Source organism: Tachysurus fulvidraco, chromosome 24 (genome assembly GCF_022655615.1).
Source record: "Tachysurus fulvidraco isolate hzauxx_2018 chromosome 24, HZAU_PFXX_2.0, whole genome shotgun sequence".
NCBI classification, from domain to species: Eukaryota; Metazoa; Chordata; class Actinopteri; order Siluriformes; family Bagridae; genus Tachysurus; species Tachysurus fulvidraco.
The window spans coordinates 15,109,057-15,126,057 of record NC_062541.1 but is presented as its reverse complement, the minus strand read 5'-3'; the positions used below and the strand labels follow the sequence as shown (position 1 = coordinate 15,126,057).

General features: G+C 39.7%; 1 protein-coding gene across 1 annotated transcript in view; it reads left to right on the top strand.

Annotated features, from left to right (window-relative positions):
* The first annotated feature begins 3,347 nt into the window (after nucleotides 1-3,347).
* Nucleotides 3,348-17,001, top strand: part of ttyh3a (tweety family member 3a) — a 55,583-nt gene continuing 41,929 nt past the window's right edge. The window contains exon 1 of the mRNA XM_027173852.2: nucleotides 3,348-4,208. Within this exon, the coding sequence (XP_027029653.1) occupies nucleotides 4,083-4,208 (126 nt within the window). The 5' untranslated portion in view covers nucleotides 3,348-4,082. The remainder of the gene's footprint in view (nucleotides 4,209-17,001) is intronic.

Genomic DNA, 17,001 nt, shown 5'->3' with positions numbered 1-17,001 from the left:
CGCTCATGTTCTGACTCAACACCACGTCTCCTCTTTTTTAACTGGCGTAATCTTTCAAGGTCCAACCAGTGATATGCTTTTTCACTCTAATGCAGTCTTTAAAAAAAGTTGTCAAGTTTACTTGGGATGACACCTCCATTACTTTGCCAGCTGGTACATTATTTTCTCAGGGCTGTCAAGTGTCACGCATTGAGAGTGACAGCCACGCATTTGGGTCTTTTCTCACGCTCTCCCACCACACATCGTATTTCTCATGCAGAAAAACTTTTTGACTATTTATCATATATTTAATAAGCCGCAGCGCCCAAAATGTATCAGTCCGCACCGCTCTCTCTATGGAACCGGGCAGGAATCAAGCGCGTCTCAGTTCTTAGTCGAGCCTGACACTTATCAGCCAATCAGAAGAAGAGGCTACACAATAGCCAATCAGAAAATAGCACTATTGTATATGGGTAAGATTTAACGCAACAACCAATGAAAAAAAAACATATTCATTAGAGAGGGTATTTCCGATGGTCGGTTTGAACAAAACCTCAACACAAAACATCTTGTCTCTGGACGGGACATTGTCCTTAATCATGACCCTAAAAATGTCTGGGCTTGTGCTGAACTGTTTTATATACATGGGAGCAACATTACACATGATAAAGGAGTCCAAAAAGGTAACAAACACTTACAATAAACAACACCAGTCATAATCTCTCTCTCTCTCTCTCTCTCTCTCTCTCTCTCTCTCTCTCTCTCTCTCTCTCTCACTCACTCACTCACTCACACACACACACACACACACACACACACACACACACACACACACACACACACACACAAACACAATTAATAAATGGAAAGTAAACAAATACTTTGTAGCTGTCTTCAAAACTTGAGAGCCCTGTTTTCCAGCTTTCTTAATAAAATTGTTCAAAAATGTTTGAGTTTAATTCCTTTGCCATTGTTGTTTTCTATAAAAGACATTATTTGTGAAGTACCATTAGAAGCAGTGTTTTCATCAGAATAAACTGGATTTTTCAGCAGAGTTGCCAGATTTTATCCACTTTATCCATCCATCCTAAATGTTAATCCTAAAACCTCCATCCAAACAATACTGTATATGCGTGTGTCAGTGTGCATATTTATTTTTTTGCTGTACACAAGTAGCTACATACCCAGTGATTCCCAATGGTGGCTCAGCTGTTTAGCAAATGTTAATTCCAATGAAATATTAATTAGCCGAATAGAATTAGCTTTCTATTTGACAGATATAATTCCATGATGCTTTGATTTACTTGCCTCTCCAGATGTTCGATTGTGGGACAAAAATGTTTTCAAAAAATCTGAACTGCATTAAACAATAAACACAGAGGTCCTCTGGAGTATGGCTCATGCTGCTCCATGTTCACAGAAACATCTTCTCAATTTCATTTTTCTTTCACTTGTCTTTATCAAGAGTGCCAAATACACGCAAATACACAGACTGTACACACCTTACATAACTACATGAACACAAGAATACACTGCCTGGAGTACAGTTTAATCTGATATTACACAAACTCTGAAACTGAGTTTGAAGCATCGTTCTCGGTGTCTTTGAGCTTCTCAAAGTTTTAATTAATAAGCATGACAAACACCAGTTATAGAGAATGTACTACTGTAGTTATTCGTTTTAAACCATTATGACAAGAACTAAAATGAATATATGCTTTATGACTAATGATAATACACAGGTGGTTTATTTTCCTTAAGATTTACTTTATGAACTGAAGTGTAAACGTCTTGCAACATATCAGAGCCTTGCAATTGTAAAGCTTTGAAAAAATCTTGGATTGTTTCTGTAATGCTTGGATACAGCCAGTTTTATCATTATAATCCTTTTATATGTTTTTCCCTCACCCCTTTGATGTAAAAATATAGGTTATTGCTTGTTATAACTGCTGTTCTATCATAATATGTCTGTCTATCACAATATAATATGTCTTTGGTCTAGGTTTTGGTTTTAATTTACACTTCTACCCAACATGAGAATCATATGGAAACATCCTTGTGCCTGGGTGCACACATGATGAGACGGTAATTATACCGAATTAATAGCTGCAATTGGCTGTGCATCTTTCCCTTTCATTTCCATACACACGGTGAGTCGGGTCACGTTGGATCAGGTTCTCTATCAGCATTTTCCATTCAGTTTTCTTCCAAAATATATGGTTTTCCAAACAGCTCAACCAGGCTCAATATTGCAGGCCAGATCATGCTTACTGATGATGCCTGCATCATGGGCTATTACTACATTAACGCACCATCAGCATTTAAATCTCATGTGGTATGACTTGGCCAGAAGTTAGTCATTTTAATGCTAGCATTGGAACATACAGTCCAACCTGCAGATTCATCTATGTGAAGGGTTGTGGCATCTTCGAACTAGCAGGGATATATGGGCATGGAAATAGGTCCATTTCTTTCCCTGAGGAGGGTAAATCAACCTTGTGAAATCTGACCTGTTTGCCAGGGTTGCTCTTAGGACCTGCAAACCAACAAGGCCGTGGAAAGAAAAATTCCAAAGGCAGTCTTAGGAATCATAAATCCAGCATGGACAAACAATCCAACCATGCAACACTTTTAGATTCCCACAAGCTGGTTTCCTGTTGCAATGACCACAAAAATTCGGCCACCCATTTGTGAACCCTAGGCGGGGAGAGCCATACCTGACTGAGAATTGGAGCAATACAAAATTCTGTTCATCCATTGGCTCCCATTTATGTAAGATCTCAGGGCTTTATTATTATCAGACCCTAACATGGTTGCTACTCAGAACTAAGAAGTTTGTTACCTGTAGAGCTTTGACTGACATTTATAGCACACAGATAGGTTCGCACCAACATTACCAGGCTGCCAATATCCATTAATGACAGAAGGCGAGGCCCTATGTCATGGGTATGTCATGGTTGACCCAAAGAACCCATGCAAAGAAAAGGAACTGTGCTCCTTCTTCTAAAAGTCATGAAACCACAGAACTGGTTCTTAATACCCCAGGATGCATGCAAAACCAAGAATCTTACAAATCTTTAGGCATCTCAGTTGAAAGGGATTTGGAATAGTTCACTTTAATTAGTGTACAGCTCCATCTAGCGGGAGAAAGTGTGTGTTTGTGTGTGTGTGTGTGTGTGTGTGTGTGTGTGTGTGTGTGTGTGTGTGTGTGTGTGTGAGTGTGAGAGTGTGTTTGTGTCTGTGTGAGTTTTTGTGTGTGTGTTTGCGTGTGTGTGTGTGTCTCTGTGTGTGTCTGTGTGTATATACATCAATACGTCATTTCTGCCTCTTCGTTGTCGGTTTGTTCCATGTTTCACCACTGGAGGTCGCTGCACCCAGCAGATACACACCAGCTGATCATTCCGGTTCATCCTCTGCAGTGCTTAGACATCGGCGGAGGTAGTTTGGGGTCTTTCACAACGAAAATGCTCATTAGCACGGCATTTGGATAAACTGAAAACGAGCACTGATCCATGCACGAGCAGCTCGTGCGCAAAAAACAAAACAAACAACGACAAAAAAATTACAGCCCGCACGCGCAGGACGGGAATCGGGTTCGGCATGCGGGAGGAAACTGGATCAGACTACAACATCCACTGCTCGGCGTGTGTCTGCGATTAAGGCTAAGCTAGCTCCAGATAACTTGTTAATGATTGACGCGAATGTCAATAAAAGGGTTTTTTCCCCGTGCACGCTAAAGTGACGGCGCTGTATTTATTAACGCTCGCGCTACGATCATAATAACAACAACAAAAAGGAGGCTGTGGTCCGGTTAGCATCGCTAGCTGTCGAGCTACTAAATATAGACCGTGTGACCAAGTTTAAATCAGCTAAAATGAACCGCTTATAGCGTTAAAAACAAACAAACACACGGCGTTTATTCCTGACGATCAGAGGATCTGGATTTGTTCACCAATGACCCCGGACAAAACCTGGCGCGTGCCGACTGTCTGCAGTTCGCAGCCATTGTTTCATCCGGACTCAAATCTTTTGCATTGCTAATTGTGTTCGTATATATCTCTGCTTGACATTTCGCCTGGTTTCCGTTTGTGTTTTAACCGAAAATGGCCGCCGTTGTGAATTATTCTCCCCCGTGGTGGGTGAACCTGCTGCACCGTCTCCCTCACTTCAACCTGCGCTTCGAGCAGATCAGCAGTGAGTTTCAGCCAGAGGACTCCTCATACCAGCAGGTGAGATACTGCACACATGCCACACTGCCTGCTTTACACTAGTGTCCTCCTTACAAGGCATTTCACTGTAATCTCAAACAGTGATGTTATCAGTTACTGCACTGCTCGGTTATGTATTCAGGCTGTATTTAGGGTATATACACTACATATATAGGGTGTTTAGGGTATACACTACATATTTAGGGTATATACACTACATATATATGGTATTTAGGGTATATACACTACATATATGGGGTATTTAGGGTATATACACTACATATATGGGGTATTTAGGGTATACACTACATATTTAGGGTATATACACTACATATATATGGTATTTAGGGTATATACACTACATATATGGGGTATTTAGGGTATATACACTACATATATGGGGTATTTAGGGTATATACACTACATATATGGGGTATTTAGGGTATATACACTACATATATAGGGTATTTAGGGTATATACACTACATATATAGGGTATTTAGGGTATATACACTACATATATAGGGTATTTAGGGTATATACACTACATATATAGGGTATTTAGGGTATATACACTACATATATGGGGTATTTAGGGTATATACACTACATATATGGGGTATTTAGGGTCTATACACTACATATATGGGGTATTTAGGGTCTATACACTACATATATGGGGTATTTAGGGTATATACACTACATATATAGGGTATTTAGGGTATATACACTACATATATGGGGTATTTAGGGTATATACACTACATATATGGGGTATTTAGGGTCTATACACTACATATATGGGGTATTTAGGGTCTATACACTACATATATGGGGTATTTAGGTTATATACACTACATATATGGGGTATTTAGGTTATATACACTACATATATAGGGTATTTAGGGTATATACACTACATACTGTATATAGGGTATCTAGGGTATATGCACTACATATATAGGGTATATACGCTACATATTTTGGGTATATACACTACATATATAGGGTATTTACGTTATATATACGCTACATATATAGGATATCTAGGGTATATACACTACATATACAGGGCATTTAGGGTATATATGCTACATATGTAGTGTATAGGGTATTTAGGGTATATACGCTACATATATAGGGTATTTAGGGTATATACGCTACATATATAGGGTATCTAGGGTATATATGCTACATATATAGGATATCTAGGGTATGTACACTACATATATAGGGTATTTAGGGTATATACACTACATATATATACGGTATTTAGAATCGGAATCCGAATCAGAAAGATCTTTATTGCCAGGTATGTTTTCATATACGAGGAATTTGTTTTAGTGACAGAATTGTAACTTCCACACTTTACTCCACAGTTTGAGGATGTACAGGATGACATTGACAAGACACGAACACATATATAATATTGACAGTTTGCATGTACAGTGGAAAAAATGTGCAATTGAAATATAAATAAGTAAGTATGTGTTTTAAGTAAATAATGCAAGAATAGTGTGTTCCGTGTACGTCAAGTTTTCATCAGATGGATTGCCTGAGGGAAGAAACTATTTTTGAGTCTGGTCGTTCTGGTGGTCAGGGCTCTGTAGCGTCGACCATATGGCAACAGTTCAAAGAGTGAGTGTGCAGGATGTGAGGGGTCCAGAGTGATTGTCTTTGCCCTTTTGCTCACTCTGGAGAAGTACAGGTCTTGGAGAGTTGTGCCAATGGTTCGCTCAGCAGTCCGGTCTACCCTCTGTAGTCTGAGGTCAGATTTGGTGGCTGAGCTGAACCAAGCGGTCACTGAGGTGCAGAGGATGGATTCGATGATTTCAGTGTAGAACTGTTTCAGCAGGTCCTGTGGCAGGTTGAACTTCCTCAGCTGGTGAAGGAAGTACAACCTCTGCTGAGCCTTTTTCACAATGGAGTCTATGTGAATGTCCCACTTCAGGTCCTGGGAGATCGTGGTTCCCAGGAATCTGAATCACTCCACTGCTGTCACAATGCTGTCCATGATGGTGAGTGGAGGGAGAGCAGGGGGTTTCACCTGAAGTCCACGATCATCTCCACTGTCTTGAGCGTGTTCAGCTCCGGGTTGTTAAGACTGCACCAGACAGCCAGCCGTTCCACCTCCAGTCTGTAAGCAGACTTGTCACCGTTCCTGGATGAGGCCGATCAGTGTGGTGTCGTCTGCAAACTTCAGGAGCTTGACAGAGGGGTCATTTAGAGGTGCAGTCATTCGTGTACAGGGAGAAGAGCAGTGGACACAACCATGAGGGGCGCCAGTGCTGATGGTGCGGGTGCTGGATTTGAGTTTCCCCAGTCATACTAGTTGTGCCTGTCTGTGAGAAAGCTGGTGATCCACTGACAGACAGAGGAGGGCACGGAGAGCTGGGTTAATTTGGGCTGGAGTAGTGATGGGATGATGGTGTTAAAGGCAGAGCTGAAGTCCACGAACAGGATCCTCACATAAGTCCCTGGTCTGTACAGATGCTGCAGAACATAATGCAGTCCCATATTGACTGCATCATTCACAGACCTGTTTGCTCTGTAAGCAAACTGCAGAGGGTCCAGTAAGGGTCCTTCAGATAAGCCAGAACCAGTCTTTCAATTGATTTCATGACCACAGACATTAGAGCCACAGGCCTGTAGTCATTTAGTCCGGTAATTTTAGGTTTCTTTGGGACGGGGTTGATGATGGAGCTTTTGAAGCATGAGGGGACTTCACACAGCTCCAGTGATCTGTTGAAGATCCGTGTGAAGATGGGCCCAGCTGATCAGCACAGGTTTTCAGACAGGCTGGTGAAACACTGTCTGGGCCTGGTGCCTTTCTTCTCTTGATCTTCCTGAAGACCTGGCTATATATTTAGGCTATATACACTACATATATAGGGACTTTAGGGTATATACACTACATATTTAGGGTATATATACACTACATGACTAGGGTATATAGGCTATATACACTACATATTTAGGGTATTTGGGGTACATGTATATACACTGACATATGTCAGTGCTCAGTACTCATTCTTTTTTGCTCTCAGTCTCGCTGTGCAAGACATTTATTTAACGTTTTAGATGTTTCTTATGTGGTTAGTTGTATTGTAGACAAATACTGTAGTATCTCCTCTTGGTATTTTCACAGTTACAGTTTGCATTAAGGTTTGTTTTGATCTTTAATCCGGAATCACATCCAGATCACTGTGATGGTGTGTCACCTGTTATATCATCATGCTTTAAGTCACGATATCAGATTGTTTTTATCGGTATTAACGCAATACCTAGTTCTCAATATTAATTCCTCTTTAATAAACTTTTAGTGTTTCCCTAAAGTTGAGGAACGTCAATTAACCTGACTTGTTTAGGAGTATTGGTTTCAGAACCTGGTGTGTTTTCTTTCGTTGGTTTGGTTTGTTTATATATAAAAGCGTTCCGATTCAACAAACCAATCTGTATAGTGATGCATGATGGGAAATATGAATCTATTAACTATTACCTTCGACCAAAGGCCGGGTAAAAAAAAAAAATCCTCATTGTTATTTGAACCAATAAACATATTTCTAAAAAAACAACAACAATAAACTTACATTAATTGGTGTGAAAACTCCATGAGGGACTTTGTCCATAGTCCGTAAGGTGGTAGGATCCCATTAAGGAGACAGTCCATGTGTCTGAAATGAATTGCATCATCAGAATCAGGTTTATTGGCTGTGTTGACACACACAAGAAATTTGGTTCCAGTTGTTTGTGACTCTCAAAAGTACAGACATAAATAACGTTATATTATACAAGACAATAAAGATGAGATACAATATAGACAGTATGAGTATTAAATATAAATACAGAATATATGACTGATCAGTTATGTACATAAAGTGTGAGAAGTGCACAGTAGTGCAAAAAACAATATTGTGCAATATTCTGCTTTTGTGCACGGATTCATGCGATGTTCGACAGTTCTGATAATGCAAAAGAGTTCCAAAAAACTTCTTTGGTGTAAGTTATCACGGTAGGGTGACCAAACATGCAGAAAGTAAACAAAAAGAAAGGAAGTCCTAGAGAGAGTCGTGCCATCTTTGAAGATAAAGATGCTCATAGCTCGTAGCTTCACTATTTATCATTTACTTTCTGTTGTATGTTGAGTGCAGCCGACTTGCTGTTGCATACACCTCTTATTTAATGTTTTAACAGTACCTGGCAAGCAGAAAAATAAAAAATATATTGTATTATTGTGTATAATTGTGTTTTGTTTGAACATTGTATTTACTGGTTAAAATGCCTTAAAATGCCTGCACTTCAAAATGGTGCACTTTATGATACAGGTTCTGTGAAAGTAACCCTACGGAAGTCATTTTATATTTAACACTAAATAGATAGTTAGATCTATATTATAGGTAGATAGTTAGTTAGGTAGTTAGACCTTTATTGCCATTTCATAGTACAGCTACATAGCAACAAAATGCAATTTAACCATCTGTGCAGCTGTGACCGATGTCTAATAACGCTTGACCACTGTATGAAATGCATGCAAGGCTATTCTGAGTGTATAAACTTGGGAATAACTCGAAGGGGAATAACTACTGAATCTGGGGAAATCTCAAGTCTCAAATCTTGGTCTTGGCTACAATTCTGCATTTTTCACATGTCTGTGCTTGCACTTCGTTAGAAGGACATAGATTTGATCAGATCCTTCCAGCGTATTAAATGACGCTGATTTGGTTGGTGGTGTTGGAGATGTGAATCTCAGCTTTGGTTGTTTTTTTTTTTTTTTTTGGTACTGAAGTAACAGATAGCGAAAGACAATCCAGGTGAGCCACAACCTGCTTACCGCGAATTTAATTACCTTTCGTTCATAAATGCTTACTGGAGCTGTGTAAATGGATGAATGGAAGATTATTCAAGAACACTACTTGGATTGGGCATCAGTCCATTGCAGCTGGCATCATGTACCTACACATTCACACACTCCTTCACACACTGCTTTACACCTAAGAGCAACTTCTGCCACTTTCCACTAAAAGTCGTAACACGTAATTTCCACCAGCGACGTGGAGGTAACCGTGGCTGCTCTCAGCCTGAACAATAAACACTGAACAATAATCTGTAATGCTGGCGTCTCCAGTTCAGTGTTTAGAGAAGGTAAGCCTGCATCACTCTATGACGACAGATGATGTCATAAATAAAGACCAGACCATGAAAAAAAAGCTTGATGTCTATAAATAATTGTTCAAAATGCTTTAGAAATAAGCTGATGCACTTTTTTTGTGTGTCCACTGTCCATTTCCACACGCTAGTCCTTTGAATTGTTTTGTTATTGCTTTGTTTCGGTACCATTTTATTTGCTCTGTGATAATTTATGTTGTTCTTATCTCCCAATGTGTGTGTTCCTTCAGCTGCTGCTGTCAATTCTTTCTCTGTTTTATTATCTGATCTCTTTATTACCGAGACACAAAGGTCCAGCTCTCGACGTTAAATCTCCACTTTAGCTTCAGGACAATCAGCCGACCAGGCAGATGTTTTAGGTTTGTCCTTATATTTCCCGAGTACTTGCTCATTCGAGTGCAGATCGATTTCATTATCGATTGCTTCTGTCTGCCGTTTCCTAAATGGGAGTTAATTGGTAGATTAGCAAGCCTGTTCCTGTCCCATGTGTATGTTAAGTAGGTGTGTTGTATCGTATTATTTGCTGCTTTATTAATTCATTGTTCTTGTTTTTTATTTTATTTTATTTAACCTGGTTGAACAGCTTATAGGAAGCTGCTTGCAAATGCTTGTCAGCATTTGGAGTTGGATCACGTGAAATCCTCGAGTCAATGCCGAGGAGAAATTCCGCCTCATCTCCTGGCAGCGTTATGTTTTGTCTCCTCTAACATTATATCGATTTTCGGCCTTAAATCCTGTGTGTTTCTTCTGAAAAGTTCAGAAATACTAAAAGGCTGTTCTAAAGCAAGACTCTTTGAGTGCTATATGACAGACTTTACCGACATTCTCCCATCAGCTGGAAAAACAAAACAAAGTTTTGGCTCACTGACGCCTGAATAAACACTACACCAAGTGTCCTGACCAAAGTGAAGCATGCTGGGGAAGTGACAGCTGTCGATTCAGGTGTTGGGCTGCTCTCCCATTTGTCTGGGTATACTGTGTTTTAATGACTTGCACCAGTGTTTATGGATTACTAGCATTTTGTTTCCCTTTGTTATGGGATTTAATAAACTTTTGGCTTAAATAATGTTAAACCACCACCGATCCTCTTAGTCACGATTACTCAACATTTTTATTATTTCTAATATTTAACAATGAACTACTGAATAATTTCTGGCTCATTTTTTTTAAGGTCTTTTAAGAAGCCTTAAGAACAATCAACCTCAGTAGTGTGAAATGTCGAGTCAGTCAGCTGTTGCTGTATAGAGGTAAAGGGTGGTTATTAAGAAGCAGCGGAAGGGAAAATATCGTTGAGATATAAAAAGATGTACAGAGGAAGAGGTAATTAACTTAAAGACTTCATAAAATAGAATTGGCAATGAAAAGACAAAAGTGGAAGAGTGACCGGTTGGGGGTTTGGGGGTTGGGGGTGGATGGTGGGCGACTAACGCAAAGGAGATGATTTTTCTTAGTCTGATACAAAGCCTGAGGCCAAAGAGAAACAAATCCCACTCATATTTAACTTGGGAATGCTGGAATGAGCAAATGATAATGGAGTTGTTTGAGATTTCAGTTCATAGAAGTGAAAAAAAGGTATAGAAGGCAGTAGTGAGAGCAGCTCAGCTGTACAGATTAGAGACTGTAGCAGTGAGGAAAAGACACGAGTCAGAGATGGAGGTCGCAGAGCTGAGGATGTTGAGGTTCTCTTTAGGAGTGACGAGGATGGACGGGATTAGGAAGGAGCACTTCAAAGGGACAGCTCAGGTTGGCTGTTTTGGGGACAAGGTCAGAGAGGATAGATTGAGATGGTTATATTGGTAGAAAGATGTAGGAGATGGAGCTTCCAGGTAAGAGGTCGAGAGGAAGGCCAAAGAGGAGATATATGGATGTGTTAAATGAGGACATTAATTAAATTGGTGCAAGAGTAGAGGATGCCAAGGATAAAGTTATGTGGAAACAGATGATTTGCTGTGGCGACCCCGACTGGAAAAACAGAAAGTAGAACAAGTGGAAAAGATGATCAGAGGTGCTCGAGTAGGGGAAAAAATGGCCTCCTTGTTGTCTTTTGTTAGTGACCGTTTAGTCAGACAACCATTATTTTTACCAGATGATACCTTTGTATAGAGATTGATTCAAAGGAAATATTTCTCGATTTTCTAGAATAATTTAACAGTATGAAGTGCTGCTTGTTTTCTGTCTGGAACACTTCTGAGTAGATGAGGATGAGGAATTCCCAGCATTTTTATTTTGTTATTTTCCTAGTTCGGAGAGAGCGTGAGTACAGCCACGTTTGAATAGACTGCCGCACAACCGGTTGTCATACAACAAACCAAAATGATTCAGGGTTTATTTCCTGTTTGTCGCCGCTGAGTACATGTCTGCTTGGCCTACATTTTCAGGCCTTGTGTATGCGTCACAGTGTCTCATTCTCCGTGTGTCGCTCCGTGTGTATTCTGATTGTTCAGCAGAAACACAACACGTTCAGTTTAGTTAAGAATGCCTGATCATGATGTGTGATAGCGATATGGAACTCTTACTCGTTAAAAAATAGTTTTAGATGAATATTATCATTTGCACTGAATTTTCTCGGTTTCTCTTCATACAGCTGGTTCATGCATAAGTGTTTTTTTTCTAGTAAAAAAGTAAAAACGCTTCTGAAACACTTTAGTCCTGTGCCCGGCAGGTGACGTTAAATCGACATCACGGTGTGAACAGTAAACAAAAGGCACGTGCCATATTACATTTAAATCAGTTCTACTGTCACAGCTACAAGTATTTCCTTTAAATCAATCGCCATAAAGACATGTTGTCTTGTTAGATCTGAAGCATTGACTATGCAGTCAGAAGGACATCAGTGAGTATCAGTGCTCGGATTTGTATTTGTTGTCTTCTGCGACGTGAGTTAAGCTAATCTGGCATGTAGCGTACAGCACAGCTGAGGGTGGGGGAGGGGAGACCTATCGCCCGCCGCCAGTTCGCCTGCCCAACCATCCGTCCTCCACGATGCCACTCGGGCATCACATACGACTTAACCCAGCTACACCAGGCCAAGCCTTCTCCTCACCTCACTCTCTTAATTGTGAATTTTGTCCCACATTTCATCTCGACAGAAGCTTCTTTTCTCAACCTGCTCCTTTTTTTTTTTTTTTTTGTAAGCCGAATAAAAGAACAAAGAGGCAGACGACCGCCCGACTTTGCCTCTGCATCTGCAGAATTGTATTCATAATTAATAACCTGGCATAAATATTCAAGCGTGGGTCACCAGGATGATGAGTTTAGAAGGTCTGGGGTATTATCTGTTGTTGCATCTTGAGGTCTGTTCACATGGAAGCAGTGTTAATACGATTGCTTTCAGATAAAGAAGAAATATAGTAATAAACATACTGTAAGATACCTCAGTTACCTTCAACCGACTTCACCTTCTGTCATATGTTATACCTTACATCAGCCGTGTCCAATCTTATCCACAAAGGGCCGGTGTGGGTGCAGGATTTCATTCCCACCAAGCAGAAGCTACACCTGATTCCACCTGTTTAATCAGTTGTTCTTGGCTTTTAGTAGACTCTGGTGTGGCTTCTGCTTGGTTGGAATGAAAACCTGCACCCACACCGGCCCTTTGTGGATAAGATCGGACACCGCTGCCTTACATATACTGAGCATACATCCTCTGTGTATGGTGGGAAAAATAAAATATTTGATTGAAACTCGAATATGATATCAAGGCCTTCACCCCGAACATGACATGACAACACGGTTCCTATGAACGATTTATTAACATCTATAAGCGCTTTGACTTTAGCACAAAAGAATTTTATTTTATTTTTTTTTATCGTATTCCCTTCATGTCTCTGTAATTACAGCTGCCCCAGTTTTGTTCCTGTGTGTTGTTCTGTTTGCATTGGGCCATGTTTGCACATTAGTTAATAGCTGAGCTCAGAAGGCTTGTGACACGGCATGAGTTTCATTTTCACATATTTGTAGACTCTTCCTTTGTTACATGGAAATGTTTTATAAAGATTGTAAGAATGATCTCCGAGAGCTCCTAATTTAGCATAAAAATTTCCAACTAGGAATCTTATCTTAAAAGTAATCCAAGACTGATCTCAGAGCAGATCTGACCAAGGTAAATACAACAACTTTTATTTTTAGAGTGGAGGCGGAGTTTAACCCGTTACTAGGTATGGAAACATTGTTTTTTTGAAGACTGTGATTGGTTGTCCAGTAACAAAAAACCAAAAAGGGGTATATCGCGTAGGGACTCATTGTTACTGATCATATTAGAGATGCATCTCTAATGTATGTTACAAATGTATACAAATATCTTCGACACAGTGCAGAAATGTCATCGTGCCAAATTATATCATTTTGGCTTTGTTTTGGAGATGTTAGTATCTTGTTTGTATGTTAGTATTTTGGAGATGTTAGCATATCTCTAAAAACCATAGCGGCAGGGAGGAAAAATATATAAATAGGTTTGTGTACGATTTTTAGCAGGTTACTAACAGGAACAAGGAATAGTTTCCAGCATTTCAACATTTATAGTTTTGTGAGGCTAAAACCACAGGTTGTGTGCAATGCTACATAAAACAGAAGTTACTCGAAGATTCAGATTAGGGACTCTGCTTGTAGTTTGTCTCTTGTGGGCATTTTAGGGTAGTGGTTAAAATGCAACCAAAACAAATTCTTTCACACAATGTTTTACTAGAGTAAAAAAGTAGTATGGAAATATGTTACATTTCAGGTTTTGTGTTAGCTTTGTCAGCAGATTAGCATTAATTTTCTGTCCGTCAGAAAGCACTAGATAAACACAAATGAAATAACAATCTGTAGCAATTATTTTTATGTTTGTTTGTTTGTTTATTTATTGATTTATTTTTTGGATTTTCATACCGTATTTTACACGTAAGAAGTTAACTGCATTAGCTACAAACACCGTGCAGAGACACCAGTGATCTTCCATCATCATTCCAAGTTTTATTTTTATTTTTTTTTTCGTAATGTCTTTATTTACATGTAATAAGACTGTGTATTACAGGTCAAGATTAAACTTTTGAGCAGTGCATAGTAACTTGAGGAATCGTTTGAGGTTTGAATTCGTTATCTTAATGCAACACATCTAAGTCGCATAAAGTTAAGAACTCACAGGAACATAGAAAATGAATGCTTATCTTTGTCTTTCCACTAGTAATGCTCTGTCGCTAGGACTATCCTGCGTTTTTCTTCTGCATGCTAGATCACGTTTAAAACGATTAGCTGGATTTGGTTTTTAATGATGAGAGATTAAAGAATAAATTTACAGTAAAATATTACGTATCTCAAGAAAATGGGATTCCTCGTGATTGTTTACATGAACATTTATTTAGGTTTTTAAGTTTCTTAATGGGCATATTGAATGATTTAATGTGAGCGTGATCAATCCACGTATTGTTAACGTTAAACCAGTTACGGTGTGAAATCTCATAAGGATGTTGGTGCTAATCTGAAATACAGCAAATATTAGTGTTGTGGTATTGGGTGTAAAACTCCAGGGTCATGGGTTCGATTCTCAGCTCATTTGTATACTTGGTGTTTGATTGAATTCTGAGCTGAAATCATGTATGTACGAACACGTCGCAAAGACGCTAGTCACTTAAATCATGCGGAACCAATGTTCGTTTTTAAATTAAGCCTATTCAACAAGCTATGTCCTCATTGTGTATTCATTCTTATGAATGTGTATTAATGCTGTCTGACCCGACAACGTCTCCTGTCCTTTTCATGAGGCAAGGTCGACGTGTGCTTTCCCTCTTGCCAGCTAGCCATCAGTGCTGTAAAACAGTACTCTCTCTAGTAACTCTAGCCATCCCTTTAAAGCCCTTAATAGGCACCTTTCCAAGTGAACAGCACTTCTTTCCTGTTGGAGCTGAAGTACTGCAGGTTTTTCCACTCCCTGTACGCGGTGAGGGGGAGATGGAGCTAGTCTGTGACAGTGCTGTTCTCTCTCAGTGCGTAGCGCTGGGGGTCAAAGGGACAAAGTGCTTCTCATGCAATGCAAGGGGGTTTCGGGTTTCAAAAAGAACTTGGGGCCTCATTTACAGAAAATCCTACACGTTGGACATACAATGATTGTATGCGTGAGCAGTTTATAAAGCATCTTGAGGCACAAAATATGTTGCTAAATCTTTTGTAGTCAGAGCCTATTTAATGACCGCATAGCACCTTATAATCCTGCGCACAAGAACGCATACAGCGACCCTGTCACATTTGTTGTGTGAACTGATCAGCTGGTCAATAGCTAGGTACTTACTGAGTACAAATTAAATAATGTATTCATTAATGAGGAAAAGGCTCATTTCATTTATGTGCTGAGTTTAATGCCCGAATTATTAACAGATTAGCAAAACAGGCTACCTGAATCAGCATCATGCTCTCTTAACAGTCTCTTAAACTTTCTTTCATGTAATTTAACCACTTGTATGTCGTTTTGTCATTTGCCCCTACCAGGAACATCATGCCTCTGTACCGCACACGTAAAATTTAAATAAATAGCTGTCTATTTATGCCGGTCATTTTGTATCTTGCTCATAGGAACTCAACAGCATGCGACTTGGAGAATATGGTACGTTTTCTGCTCTCCATGATGAAATTATAAGAATTACTCAATTATATTAGACAAAAAGATGAGGGTCTAACTTAATCTTGGGTTATTTATTAATGACACATTTATGAAATGATTCCACAAATATATATGGCCTTAGACCAAATCCATAGAACACTAAGAACAAGCCCATGGAACACAAGATGGCTAAGACTGAACCCATGGAACACAAGATGGCTAAAAGCAAATGGAATGCAAGGTGTGTGTGTGTGTGTGTGTGTGTGTGTGTGTGTGTGTGTGTGTGTGTGTGTGTGTGTGTGTGTGTGTGTGTGTGAGCGCGCCTGATGATTTTAGCTGTTCCAGCACATCGTTTACAGGAATGCTGTTTGTGGAGCAGAAAGCGGGAGCTTGGGTGTTGCTAATCTGTTTTGTCAGTTTGTTGGCATGGTATGGCGCGGCGAGGCTGACGAGGCGGTCTCGTCATCGAGCCAGACAGGAAACACAAGCTGTTTCTCTCAGCAGATGACAGAAAATAATTCGTCACATGACCCCCTTAGCGTTGGAGAATGCCGGTGAATTTCAAAGGTGCTGCTGTCTGGGAAGTACCTTCTCTAATGGAGACCGCTTGCTCACTTGTGGTACTGGGGTTTTATTAGTTTCTTTTTATTAGTGAAATTCCAACAGGTTAATAGGGTTAGTGTTTCCTAAGATGTTTTACATTATCATGTGTGTGTGTGGTCACGTGTGCTCCTGTGGTGTTCAAAGACTGAAAAACGACTGATTATACCCCAACTGAGATTTACACCACATTCCCAAAGTGCCATCTAAACTTTCTGCTCTTGACACATAAACGCGGCTTCACTTTTTCTTTCCTCATGACTCAGCGGAAACTGAACGAATCCCCAAGGAAAAGAAATACTGTAAGGCGATACTGTGATTTACGAATAAGTATAGTGATGAAAATGTTTCTAAGTCTAGTACATTAAGAAGGTTAAAAGATTTGGTTTAATTCATGAGACATGGCAACAGTGTTAAAGGTAGACATTCGCAAGCAAATTCGAGGACCTTCGTTAATGTAGCTTGCCGTAGACA